This window comes from Pipistrellus hanaki (assembly GCF_964339955.1).
Source record: "Pipistrellus hanaki genome assembly, chromosome: 15".
Lineage (NCBI taxonomy): Eukaryota > Metazoa > Chordata > Mammalia > Chiroptera > Vespertilionidae > Pipistrellus > Pipistrellus hanaki.
In genome coordinates, this window is record NC_140517.1 from 44676460 (window position 1) to 44690453 (window position 13994).

The 13994-nt window shown below is 51.2% G+C and overlaps 1 protein-coding gene across 1 annotated transcript; it reads left to right on the forward strand.

The window, feature by feature from the left end:
- Nucleotides 1-69: 69 nt before the first annotated feature.
- INAFM1 (InaF motif containing 1) lies at nucleotides 70-909 on the forward strand. The gene has a single exon (XM_084906280.1). The coding sequence runs from the start codon at nucleotides 206-208 to the stop codon at nucleotides 608-610; it is 405 nt and encodes a 134-aa protein (XP_084762406.1). The 5' UTR covers nucleotides 70-205; the 3' UTR covers nucleotides 611-909.
- The last annotated feature ends 13085 nt before the right edge of the window (nucleotides 910-13994 follow it).

The following is a 13994-nucleotide window of genomic DNA, read 5'->3' on the forward strand; positions in this document are numbered from 1 at the left end:
TGGTTGGCCGGAGGCTGAGGGGGGCGGGGCTAGGGCGCCGCGGTTGTCTTAGCTTGGTAATGGTTGGCCGGAGGCTGAGGGGGGCGGGGCTAGGAAGCGGAGGCGGCCCTTTTGCGAGGGGGCGTGGCCATGCTGGCGGGGCGCGGAGGTGGCCGCCGGAGGGGCGGGGCCTGTGCGGGCGCTGCGGGCCGAGCGGGCTGCGGCGATGCGGGGGACGAGCTGCGTGGGCGGCGGCGGCGAGAGCCCGGGCGGCGCTGGGCTGAGCGAAGGCCCGCGCGGCCGGTGGCTGCGCCTGGCTCCGGTCTGCGCCTACTTCCTCTGCGTGTCGCTGGCCGCGGTGCTGCTCGCCGTCTACTACGGTCTCATCTGGGCTCCCGCGCGGCCCCCCGCGGCCGCCGCCGGCCCGCCGCCGAGCGCGCCGTCCCCTCCGTGCGCTGCGCCCCCGGGCGCGCCGCCCGCCCCGGCGCCCGCCGCCGCCGCCGTCCCCTGCCGCCGGGGAGCCGCCGGCGGGCCGCGACCCCAGCTCGAGCTGCCGCGCAGCCGCCGCCGCCGCCGCCGCCAGATGCCCGGAGAGACCCCGGAGGCCGCGGGGGGGCGAGGCCCAGGGTAACCCCCCTTCCGACCCTACGCCGCACCGCAGGCCCTCCGGAGCCCGCGAGGATGCCCCGCCGAGGATGCCCGTTCCCGTCCGCCGGGATTCCGTCCTCACTGGAATAGCCTAGAGCTTGTGGAGCTGTCATCCTGAAGAACGGGGTGCAGGGGCGCTGGCTCGGGGCGCCCACCCTCTGACAGACCACCGCCCGTCCCTCCCTCCAGAGGATCCTGAGCGCAGAGCCCACGGCCCCCTCCTCTCTGGCTCTCCGTGTCCCTCCGTCCACGTCCACCTGCAATAAACTCCAGGCCCTCCTCTCCGGTGCTGCTGGTCTTTGTCTGCTCGAGTTTGTGAGGGTTTTTCCTGGCGTCTGGTCTCTGTCTGTCTTGCTCGGAGGGGCTGGGTGTGTTCCTCCCTTCCTACGGGGTCCCTTTTCTTGCATCCTCCTCATGCAGTTTTTGGGGTGGGGTGGGAAACAGAGGCTCATCTGCCACAGGGCAGCTGAAGGTCAGACTGAGAACTTCACAGGCTTTTTGCATGCTTGGGGCAGAGGACAGCGCCTTTGGCGACAGCCGAGGGTCCGCCTTCCTGTCACAGCCCAGGAGACCGGTGAGAGGTGGGATAATGTCAAGCAAGAGCTGGGGTTCTGGGTTTGTGCTCAGTGTGATGACAATGCCAGGGACAGAGGCCACGCCGCTCCGAGATGCCAGGATGCTGCGGGGACGGCAGCTTCTCCTGGGGTCTGAGAGGGGACCATGGGCAGGAGGTGGTGGCTGCTCTGCCTCCGGGGAAACCAGGAAGGAAGTGCTCAAAGATGAACTGTGTTTCAGGCCCAATCCCCAGTTGCCTCCGGAGATGTGTGCAGCCTCCCTGGGCTGCGGGCTGCGGGCAAACCGAGGCAGGGACACGGTCCTGCTGAGGGAGGTGGCTGAGCACACTGTCCCCCCTACCAGCCTGAGGCCTGGCTCCGGGCAGGGCACCGGCCCCGCAGGCAGGGAGCGGCTTTCCCATCCAGCCTCCTTCTCCCTCGAACTGAGACTCCTCCCTCAGGCGGGCGCCTCTGTGGATGCTGTGCTGGGAAGATCAGCTGTCTATTCTCTATTAAAAAAAAAAAAATTGATTTTTTTAGAGAGAAAGGGAGAGGGATAGAGAGCTAGAAACATTGATCAGCTGCCTCTTGCTCGCCCCCCTACTGGGGTTGTGCCCGCAACCAAGGTACATGCCCTTGATTAGAATCAAACTTGGGACCTTTTAGTCCGTAGACCAATGCTCTACCCACTGAGCCAAACCGCTTTCAGCAGCCATCAATCAGACTCGCATCTGATTGGGAGTGGTTAGGGGGTGATCAGGCTGGCAGGCAGAAGCTGTTAGGGGCAATCAGGAAGGCAGGCAGGCGAGCGGTTGGGAGCCAGCAGTCCTGGATTGTGAGAGGGATGTCTGACTGCCCACCGGGATCGGGGCCTAAATGGGTGGTCAGACATCCCTTGAGAGGTCCCAGATTGGAGAGGGTGCAGGCTGGGCCGAGGGAATTTCATGCACCAGGCCTCTAGTTAAATAAGAACTCCTGTAGTTAAGTACAAATCCAAACAGCAGAAAGTACTAAAAAGGGATCTGAGCCGAGACCAGTTTAGCTCAATGGATAGAGCGTCAGCTTGGGGACTGAAGAGACCCGGGTTCGATTCCAGTCAAGGGCATGTACCTTGGTTGCGGGCATATCCCCAGTAGGGGGTGTGCAAGAGGCAACTGATCGATGACTCTCTCTCATCGATGTTTCTAACTCTCTATCTCTCTCCCTTTCTCTCTGTACAAAATCAATAAAATATATTAAAAAAAATAAAAATAAAAAGGGATCTGAGCAGGGTCCCTCCATGGCCACCACAGGGGCCTATAATATTTCTAGTTCTTTCAGTGCTCAGGACCAACCTCAACCTCGGGCAGTTTCACCAGGTCCCCACAGATCCGGGCACCTGTGAACCCCTCATTCCCATCCATCAAATGCAAGGAGGCTTTGCCCTGCTGATGAGCCAAGGGCTTTTCTTCAACCTGACAACCCAGAATCAACGCCTGTGCTATCGCTGGTTGGTTAAGACTTGGGAAGGTGTGATTACTCTGAAGGTTTTGACCAATCAGGACCCACCGTTGGATCTAACCAAAGCTACCCTGTTTCTCCGAAAATAAGACAGTGTCTTAAATTAATTTTTGCTCCCAAAGATGCGCTAGGTCTTATTTTCAGGGGATGTCTTATTTTTTCCATGAAGAAGAATACGGTACACATTAATTGTTAAATGAAAATAAAGGACATTTATTACCTGTATACGGTACGGTAGTACGGTAGTTGTCAACACAAACCAGACAAACTGTGAATCCTACAGTATCAAGAATTTACTCACTTATTCAATGACAATCATGTCATCATCTTCTGGAACATCATCATAACAATCCAATTCCTGAATTTCCTGGTGAATTTCTTGTGACTCCATTTCTTTCAGAATCAGTGGGCCAAATCTCTCATGTTTAGCCTGGGGGGGGCCTTATTTTCGGGGGGATGCCTTATATTTCACTCAGAAGGAAACCTGTAAGTAGGTCTTATTTTCGGAGGATGTCTTATTTTCAGGGAAACACGGTAGTAGGCATCCTAACTCTGCAGCCCAGCTGCAGGGCTGGGACTGCCAGGAGGGGGCGATGAAGAGTCGCCGTGCTCCTGGATCCTGTGGTTTCTCCAGCACCCACCCCTGGGATCAAAGATTTACAATCACAGCAGAAATATATGTAGATGCACCTGTGAGGAGCCTGCCAGTAGAATCTCACATCCTTTACCTGCAATTCCAACAACCAAAAAGTATTTCTTTTGGGGGGCGTAATGTTGGCCCAGTTTCATATGGTGGCAAATCAACTAATATGAGTTATTTACAGTCCTTATTTATCTTCTTTAGTGTGAATTTTCACACATTTTGCTGCAAATATATTAACATATCTGATGGGAAGGAGGTGACTTTAGCCCTTGTGGGTGTTACTTAATCCAGGGCATTCGTAATCAGAATCAGAATCACCTTTCTAAAATTGGAACAATTCTGAGTACTGAGATGCATCTGTCTCCAAGGACTTCCGCTCAGAGATTATGGGCCTCCGCTTGGGCACGCGGCCAAAACTAGATTAATCTTAATTATTTGCTCAACATTTATTTAATGGCTTCGGGCCGAAACTCCTTTTTCATTACAATGTTTTCAAAATAGAAAATGAAGCTCACTTACTAAGGTCCCTTAGTCAATGTTACATTATTCTTACTGTTGTGTGTCTGTGCATTTGAAAGTAAAGTGTACCTATATGTGACTGTGTGAATGTCAATGTGTGAGGCTATTGTCTCTTTGTGGGTGTGACAATATTTCTCTCTCTCTGTGTGTGCATCTGTGGGTCTGTGTGAGAGACTGGGAGTGTGTTTGATCATGTCTGCTTGTCTGTGTGTAATTGTGTGAATGTGAGAGGAGTCATGACTCAGGGTTAAATTTAATATCCTGAGCCCTAGCCGGTGGATGGAGCCTCAGCCCGTGGAATGAAGGGTCCCGGGTTCGAGTTCAGTCAAGGGCACGTACCTGGGTTGCAAGCTCGATCCCCGGCCCTGGGCCATGTGAGGGAGGCAACCAATTGATGTGGTCTTTCTCAAACTTGGATGTTTCTCTCTCTGTCTCTCTCCGCCCTCCCACTCTCTCTAAAAATCAATGGAAAAAAGTATCTGTGGGTAAGGATAAAAAAAATCCTCTATAATAAAAGGCTAATATTGCAAATAGACTGAATGGTGGAATAACAAGTCACTGTGACATGCCCTGACCACCAGGGGGCAGATGCTCAACGCAGGAGCTGCGCCCCTGGTGGTGAGTGCATTCCCCCAGGGGGAGCACTGCCGGGCTCACAGTTGGGGAGCACGGGGGCAGTGCAGGAGCCTCTCCCCCTCCACAGCAGCACTGAGGATGTCCAACTGACGGCTTAGGCCGGGAGTGTGCCGAAGCCATCATTCAGACATCCTCCAAGGGCTCCCGGATTACAAGAGGGCGCAGGCCAGGCTGAGGGACCCTACCTCCCCAAGTGCATGAATCTTGTGCACTGGGCTTCTAGTCCTGAAATAAATACCTCATTTCAGGCAACTACCTCTCCCTCCGTCTTAGAATCTCAGTGGACTTGTCAGTGTAAATTACTGTCTAGAAAATTTCCAATGTCAAGCAATACCACTAGAGGCCGCCTGTCTACTTTGGCTAGAAAAAATTTAAACTATATTTTTGCCATTTAATTCCTGGGAGTTCGCTCCATGCTTCATCCTTGCAGACAAATACCAGTGGCCGCTAGCTTAGGCTCACCTCATCTTTACATGGAACAGCGCTTGTCAGACTTGTTGGTCTCAGGTTTCTTTCTTTTATTTTATATATTTTATTTATTTATTTTTTCCAGAGATGAAGGGAGTTATAGAGTTAGAAACATCGATCAGCTGCCTTCTGTACATTCCTCACTGGGGATGTGCCCGCAACCAAGGTACATGCCCTTGACTGGAATCGAATCTGGGACCCTTGAGTCCTCAAGCCGACGCTCTATCCACTGAGCCACACCGGTTAGGGCTCAGGATTCTTTTACACTCTTAAAAATTATTGAGGACCCTCAAGAGTTTTTGTGTTGTTGAGCTATATCAATCAATATTTAAATGTTAAATTGAGATTGAGCAGGTAAAAATTGTTCATTAATTTATTTCAAAATAACCACTAAAATTAATTGCACTTTTGGTAATTCTTTTATTGTGGTAAAATAGACATAACATAAAATGTACCATTTTATTTATTTATTTTTTCATCCTCACCAGAGGATATTATTCCATTGATTTTTAGAGAGAGTGGAGGAGAGAAGGAAAGACAGAGAGAAACATCCATTTGAGAGAAACACATCGATTAGTTGCCTCCTGCAGACTCTGACCAGGGACCGGGCCAGGGAGGAGCCTCCAACCCAGGTAGGTCCCCTTGACCAGAATCGAACCCTGGACCCTTTGGTCCACAGGCCGACGCTCTATCCACTGAGCCAAACCGGCTTCGGCTGTCACTGAAGTTTAACTGCTGATAATTTATTTTATTTTTATTTTTATTTTTTAAATATATATTTTATTGATTTTGTACAGAGAGGAAGGGAGAGAGATAGAGAGTTAGAAACATCGATGAGAGAGAGTCATCGATTAGCTGCCTCTTGCACACCCCCTACTGGGGATATGCCCGCAACCAAGGTACATGCCCTTGACCGGAATCGAACCCGGGACCTTTCAGTCCCCAAGCCGATGCTCGATCCATTGAGCCAAACCGGTTTCGGCGTAACTGCTGATAATTTAAACTTGGCAGGATTCGGAGCTGCTTGGGTGTGATAATAACCCCATCTCCCCTGCCTTAGTATCTATCTATCCTGCCGAACAGCACGTGACAGAATTTCCCTCCCTTTTAAGGCTGATTAATATTCCGTTGTATGGATGCCACCTTTCCCCCCCCCCCCCAAATATATTTTATTGATTTTTTACAGAGAGGGATGGAGAGGGAGAGAGAGTTAGAAACATCTATGAGAGAGAGACGTTGATCAGCTGCCTCTTGCGCACACCCTACTGAGGATGTGCTCGCAACCAAGGTACATGCCCTTGACAGGAATCGAACCTGGGACCCTTCAGTCTGCAGGCTGACGCTCTATCCACTGAGCTAAACCATCCAGGGCTGGATGCCACTTTTTGTTCACCTGTTCATCAGTTGATTAAAAAAAAACAAAAAAAAACCTCATTGTATTTGAACACAAATAACATAGAGAAATGTTGTATTTTCCAAAATAAAAAAAATAGGATGAGAAAAGGGGCAGTATGTCCCTGGTTGATGAGAGCTTCTTCACCCTGATACAGCGAAGTTGGGGTTCGATTCCCAGTCAGGGCATATGCAAGAATCAACCGACGAATGCATACATAAGTAGTGCAACATCTCGACGTTTCTCTCTCTCTCTTTAAACCAGTGAATAAAAACATTTTTTTAAAGTAGCATCATTTCACATTCTTGAGAATACTTGCCATAGGCTCAATAGACAACAGGTGCATTCTCAGAGTGGCTTCTGCATTTGCTGTGTTGCAATGTCACACGGTATCTCGCCTCTGAGAAAATCTGGGTGAAATCCAGCCGAGTCATGAACATGGATTTTTTCAAGCCTGTTAATCCCCCAACCACATCACCCTGAAACTCATGTGGTTGCAAAACTGTCTTTAGCCTTCCAGGTCATCTGTATTTAACATCTGCTTCTGGGTAAAACTTTTTTTTTTTTAAAATAAATATTTTATTGATTTTTTACAGAGAGGAAGGGAGAGGGATAGAGAGGTAGAAACATCGATCAGCCGAAACCGGTTTGGCTCAGTGGTGGAGCATCGGTCTGCGGACTGAAGGGTCCCAGGTTTGATTCCGGTCAGGGGCATGTACCTTGGTTGTGGGCACGTCCCTGGTGGGGGGTGTGCAAGAGGGAGCTGGTTGATGTTTCTCTCTCATTGACATTTCTAGATCTCTATCTCTCTCCTTTCCTCTCTGTAAAAAAATCAATAAAAATATATTTAAAAAAAATAGGAACATCGATCAGCTGCCTCTTGCACAACCTCTACTGGGTACGTGCCCACAACCAAATTACATGCCCTTCTCCGGAATCAAACCTGGGACCTTCCAGTCCGCAGACCGAGGCTCTATCCACTGAGCCAAACTGGTTAGGGCTCACTCCTCATTTTGCTTCTCAGCCCAAACCATACAGAGAGTCCACGTGTAGGCGCTCTGTTGAAAATGCCACCTGTGCTCCCACTTGACAACCAGAACCAACCGCCCGTCATGTGAGCGCCGCCTGGGACATCCAGCCCAGTCGAGCCTTCGAGTGAGGACAGCCCCAGCCAGCATCTGACTGCAACAGAGAGGCCCTGGGTGGGAGCTGTCCAGCAGTCCAGCCACAGAACCGCGAGAGACAAAACATTTAAAGCTCCTTTGTGTGAGACTTACTATGCAGCAGTATACCAATAAAGCCAGGTGGCTAAGTGGTTGAGCATCAACCTAGGAACTGGGAGATCATGGTTCGATTCCCTGTCTGGACACATGCCTGAGTTGCAGGCTGCAGGGGGTGCGTAGGGGGCAGCCAACCAAGGATTCTTTCTCATCATTGATGTTTCTATCTCTTTTCCCCTCTCCCTTCCTCTTTGTGGGATCGAGCCCACAACCTGGACAGGTGCCCTGACTGGGAATCCAGTCGTGACCTCATGGTTCATAGGTCAACACTCAACCGCCGAGCCATACCAACCGGGCAAACCAAACCACATTTCGGAAAGTCTGGGCGAATACACTCCCAACTGCTAAGAGGAAGAGTCTTCAGAAGGTTTTGTGTGCTGTTCAGATGTTTGCAAGGTGCACAGATTATCTTTTAAAGTAAGAAACCTTATTTTAAAAAAATATATATTGTATTGGTTTTTTGTTTTTTGTTTTTACAGAGAGGAAGGGTTAGGGATAGAGAGCTAGAAACATCTATGAGAGAGAAACATCGACCAGCTGCCTCCTGCGCGCCCCCCTCCCCCCCAGTGGGGATGTATGCCCTTGACCGGAATCAAACCTGGGACCTTTCAGTTCGCAGGTTGACTCCCTATCCACTGAGCCAAACCGGTTTCGGCCGGCAGGACCACTTTTAAGCCCATTAACCACATCCTGTTCTTGCAGAGCAAGCAACCCAAGACAGAACAGTTTTTCCCAAGCAACATCAGGGTCATGCCATTGACGGCCATGCTGTTCACAGGGTCATCCTGTTCCTGAGAAAGCTGACCGTGTTCTGTGAAGGAAGGCCTGCGTGCTGGGAAGGGGCCGTGAGACCGTATCTCAAGGCCTGGCCCGGTGTCAGCACGGACAACTCTATCCGGGGCCTAGTTCCCGGCCTCTCTGGAAGCACGCTCAAAAATCCCCACTCTCTATCAGACAGTGTCCTACTCTGGCCCAGCTTTTCTCTCCAGTCTGTCTTTTCTCAGTCCTTCACCACCCCTTCGCAAGCTCACCGAACCTGACTGAGCTGGCGCGGCACAGATTAGGGAGGGGGGAGAAAGCAAAGGGGGGCGGGGAGGAACCTCTGGGATTGGATAAAAAGTGAAATGATAAAGACACACGCCCCTTTTACATAGGTGGGTACAGGAGAGTTAACAGGCGACAGTTACCACAATGCCAGTAACTATGAGGGATTCCCAGGTCTGCAACCTGGGTCCACGCGCTGTGCCCCGAGGGGACCGGAAAAATGGAGGTTACAGGTTTCCCTGACATCCCTCAGGGCACAGAGACCAGAGGCTCAGGAAAGACCGAAGCCGAGCTCCAACAGGGAAGATGCTGGCTGAGACCGTGATGTTATATTGTAACTCAGAAGACGCCTTAGTCAATACGCCAGGTTTATCTGGAGCCTTCTTCATTTCCCTAGCGCTGGCGGGCCCAGAGGAAAAATTGCTTCTCAGATTCTGGGGCCCCAAATAGAGGAAGTCTTTCCTATATATAGTACCTTTTTCAGTTCTTTGCCTTCCAAATGTGGAGTGAGACTTCCGGGCCTTCTGAGAAAGAGTCCTGAGTGCTGGGACAGGGCCGTGAGTCTGTATTATTGAAGCATCCGTCTTCTATAAAAACTGCTGTTGGAAATTTTAACCCTGCTATTTGGCTTCCGTAAATGCTTGCTTGCTTAAATAATAAGGAAAATAAGACTATTCCCACTTCAGAGAGGCCATTACACCTTCCCCGGACAAGGTTATCAGTGCTGGCACCAGGCCAGGCCTTTGGTTGAGGTCTCAAGGCCCCAGCACAGAGGGCTCTTTAAGAAGTTGCAAAGGGGGCCGGGAACACCCCATATTTGGGAGACAAAGAAGGTAAAAACTAAGGTGACTAGATCGTCCCACTTTTGGTGAAACATTCCCGATTTTTAACAATTTGTCCCGCATCCCACAGCGTTTTAAAAAAGTCCCGATTTTGCCAAAGCCAGTTTGGCTCAGTGGATAGAGCGTCAGCCTGCAGACTGAAGGGTCCCGGGTTCGATTCCGGTCAAGGGCATGTACCTGGGTTGCGGGCACATCCCCAGTGGGGGGTGTGCAAGAGGCAGCTGATCAATAATTCTCTCCCATTGATGTTTCTAACTCTCTATCCCTCTCCTTTCCTCTCTGTGAAAAATCAATAAAATATATTTAAAAAAAATTTCCTCTGGACTCGCGCATAATAAACCTAATTCATCTCTCTGTGTATTGCTCAGTTCTTCTCTGGTTTTCTGTAACAGTACCTCACGGCCTGGCCTGGCGCCAGCTCTGACAGCTCTGTCTGGGGCGTAGTTTATGGCCTCTCTGGAATGGGAGTGGTCTCATTTCCCCATATTATTTAGGCAAGCAAACGCTTACAGAAGCCAGAATAGCAGAGGTAAAGTTCTAAACAGCAGTTTTTTTTTTTACCCAAGATGGAGATTCCGGACCTGCCCACAGAATGCTTCAATGACTACCCACTATAAACTCTTTTTTAAAAAAAATATATATTTTATTGATTTTTTAGAGAGGAAAGCAGAGAGATAGAGAGCCAGAAATGTCGATGAGAGAGAAACATCAACCAGCCACCTCCTGCACATCCCCTACCGGGGATGTGCCCTCAGCCAACCTACATGCCCTTGACCGGAATCGAACCCGGGACCTTTTAGTCCGCAGACTGACGCTCTACCACTGAGCCAAACCGGTCCCGGCTATAAACTCTTTTTAATAAAATGGTTTTCATGTCAGACCATCCTCTGCGGTCACTGTAGGTCTCTGAGTTTGCAAGACCACCATGCAGGCCTTTCCCTGAGTTAATCAGGTTAGCGTGCGGCTTCCTTTGCCCCCCCCCCCCCTTTTCAATGAAAAGAAAGCTAGATCTGTAGAAATCAGAGGTTGCTGTAGAAAAAAATTCTGTTGGTGGAGGAAAGAGGGGGTGTCCCGTTGCTAAGTTGCAGGAGGGTGTGGGGGGAAACAAGCCTGTATCTGTCTGCATGACCACGCTCACTGTGGTGGCTGAAGAGGATTTCCCACAGATAGCCACATCCTGCCTCCTGGGGCCTGTGGCTTGAACTTACACAGCAAAAGGGACTCTGCAGATTAAATGAAGGATCCCGAGGAGGGAGGTTATCCAGGGGGACCCTAAATGCAATCAGAGGGGTTTGTCTGTGCGCGGGGTTAGCGAGAGACCCAAGGCCGAGTGGGAGACCCAAGGCCGAACGGGAGACCCAAGGCTGAGCAGGAGCGAAGGTGAGGAGACCACGTGGAGGCAGAGATGGGAGTGGAGGCCACCAGCAGCGGGAAGAGCCAGGCACAGGCTGTCTGGAGCCTGCAGGGAGACTGTGACCCTGCTGGCCGCTGGAGTGCCTCCAGGCGGGGAGAGGGTGTTGTGGAGCAGATGTGAGTGAATGACCACTGGAGCCCAGACCAAATTAAAATTTAGGGAGCCTTTATTAGCCAGCCAGCTGGCTGGATTCTGCTCTGCCTTTCTCCACGCAGGGAGTCCAGAGAGCAGCAGTGACCCTTTGTGGGGGACCGCTTTTAAGCCCATTAATCACGTCCTGTTTTTGGAGAACAAGCAACCCAGTTTTTCCCCAAGCCATGTCAGGATCATGCCATTGACAACCATGTTATTCACAGGGTCATCCTGTTCTTCAGAAAGCTGACCGTGCTCTGTGAAAGAAGGCCTACGTGCTGGGAAGGGGCTATGAGAGAGTATCTCAAGGCCTGGCCCGGTGTCAGCACAGACAACTCTATCTGGGGCCTAGTCCAGGGCCTCTCTGGAAGCACGCTCAAAAATCCCCACTCCCCAACAACGGTCCATGCGCTTCTGTTGTTTTCGACCACTCAGTTCACGGCCCTTGGTGTCAGCGGCAACAGGACCCTCACCCAGGCTCCTTCCTCCACACCCTTCGACACCCCTTCGACACCCCCTCCCCTGAGGACTGGCCTTTAGGCCACTTTGCAATGGACATTTCCCTTGCTGAGACCATCATCTCTCCCCTCTGGAGTTTCCTGGAATCCAGACCCGCACACGGAACTCTCTGCCTGGAAAAAGCCCGCCTCAAGTCCTTTACAACCCCTGACCCCCCGTCTCTGGGTGCTGGTGCCATGAACGGGGGGAGGGGGGTGGAGGCTCAGCCCACCTGGTATCCAGATCACCTAGCCCAGCGGTCGGCAAACTCCTTGGTCCACAGAGCCAAACACCAACAGGACAACGATGGACATTTCTTTGGAGAGCCACGTTTTTTTTAAACTTCTTCGAACGCCACTTCTTCAACATAGACGCGCCCAGGCCGTGGTGTTCTGTGGAAGAGCCACCCTCAAGGGTCCAAAGAGCCGCACGTGGCTCTCGAGCCGCTGTTGGCGGACCACTGACCTAACACATTGATAAGCCCTTACCGCTCTGGTCTCCCGCTTCCGCCTTCCCGGACAATTAGCAGCCCCGAGGCGCCAGCCCTTGGCACACCCCAGGCCTTTGCAAACCCCCGGTCAGCAGTGCCTGAAAAGTGCCCATTTTGCCAACCCCCACATTTAAAAAAAAAATTTAATTGATTTTTTACAGAGAGGAAGGCAGAGGGATAGAGAGTTAGAAACATCGATGAGAGGCCGAAACAGGTGTGGCTCAGTAGATAGAACATCAGCCTGCGGACTGAAGGGTCCCAGGTTCGGTTCCGATCAAGGGCATGTACCTTGGTTGTGGGCACATCCCCAGTGGGGGGTGTGCAGGAGGCAGCTGGTCGATGATTCTCTCTCCTCGATGTTTCTAGCTCTCTATCCCTCTCCCTTCCTCTCTGTGAAAAATGAATAAAATATATTTAAATTAAAAAAAAAAAAGGAAAGAAATAGCAGTGGGGAAATGTTAGGGGTAGAAATAGGATATTGGAGACCAGTTATAATTAGCCTATATAATAAAAACCTAATATTCGAAGTGTCCTGTCATCCGGTTGGCCGTTCAACCAATCAAAGTATAATATGCTAATGATATGCTAAGGCTGCTCAACTGCTTGCTATGATGGGCACTGACCACCAGGGGGCAGATGCTCTGATTGGTTGGTTAGCTTCCTTCTGGGATCTGGCTGATTGGGACTGAGTGAAACCAGATATGCCCTGGAGCCCTCCCACAGTCTCTCCCTAGCTGGCCAATCTCCCTGGTCCTTCCCTGGCTCCGATGGTGCACCGATGAGGCCCCTAGGCCTGGCCTGTGCCCTCTGGCAATCTGGGACCCCTCAGGGGATGTCAGAGAGCTGGTTTTGGCCCGATCCCGCAGGCTGGGCCGAGGGACCCCACTGGTGCATGAATTTGTGCACTGAGCCTCTAGTAAGAAATATTAACCACGCTCTGTTGCCCTAGTTGGGTTGGCTCAGTAGATAGAGCATTAGCCTGCTGACTGAAGGGTCCCAGGCTGGATTCCAGTCAGGGCCACGTGCTCTGGTTGCAGGCTCGATCCCCAGCTGCTTGTAAGAGGCGATTAATCGATGTGTCTCACACCAGTGTTTGTCTCTCTGCCTCTCCTCCTCCTTCCCACTCTCTCTAAAAATCAACGGAACAATATCCTCTGGTGAGGATTAACAAACAAAAAACAAATAGATCTCTCTCTTTCTCTCTCTCTCTTTCTCTCTTTCTCGCCAATAATAAAAAAAAAATTAATCATGCCCTGTGAACTCGAATTGTTTTGTTCTGATTAGAGAAGGCACATTCTGGGAGCTGCTTATTATCCTGGAAAGAGTAACAACCTTTTTGCAGAAACCAGGGGCACACGCACTTTGCATGCCACCAGCCTGGTGCAAACCTTGAGCCAGTATTAGCTGGAAGTTCCCATTTTGCATACCCCACTCTTATCCCTTTTTTTTTTAAATATATTTTTTTTATTGATTTTTTTACAGAGAGGAAGGGAGAGGGATAGAAAATTAGAAACATTGATCAGCTGCCTCCTGCACACCCCCCATTGGGGATGTGCCCGAAACCAAGGTACATGCCCTTGACCGGAATCGAACCCGGGACCCTTCAGGCCGCAGGCTGACACTCTGTCCACTGAACCAAACTGGTTCCGGCCATTCTTATCCCTTTTGCCGACTTTTCCAAGTAATCTTCATCCTTCTGCCCAATGGGAGCAGGGGGCTTATGGGGGGCTGCGAAGCAGATGTCTGTGGGTGACCTGCTGCTCCCCATGCTGCCGGCGGGACTGGAATAAACGCTCATCTGTGTTCAACCCTGTCCCTGCCAAATCGGCTCCAGCAGTGACCGGCCGCCCGGACCCACTGATGGTCCGGTGACATCCGGGCTCCCAGCAACCTGCTGGGGAGGCGGGGCTCCCTGCCCGCTGCCCGGCCTCCGGGCGGCCAGGCAGCCTGGACT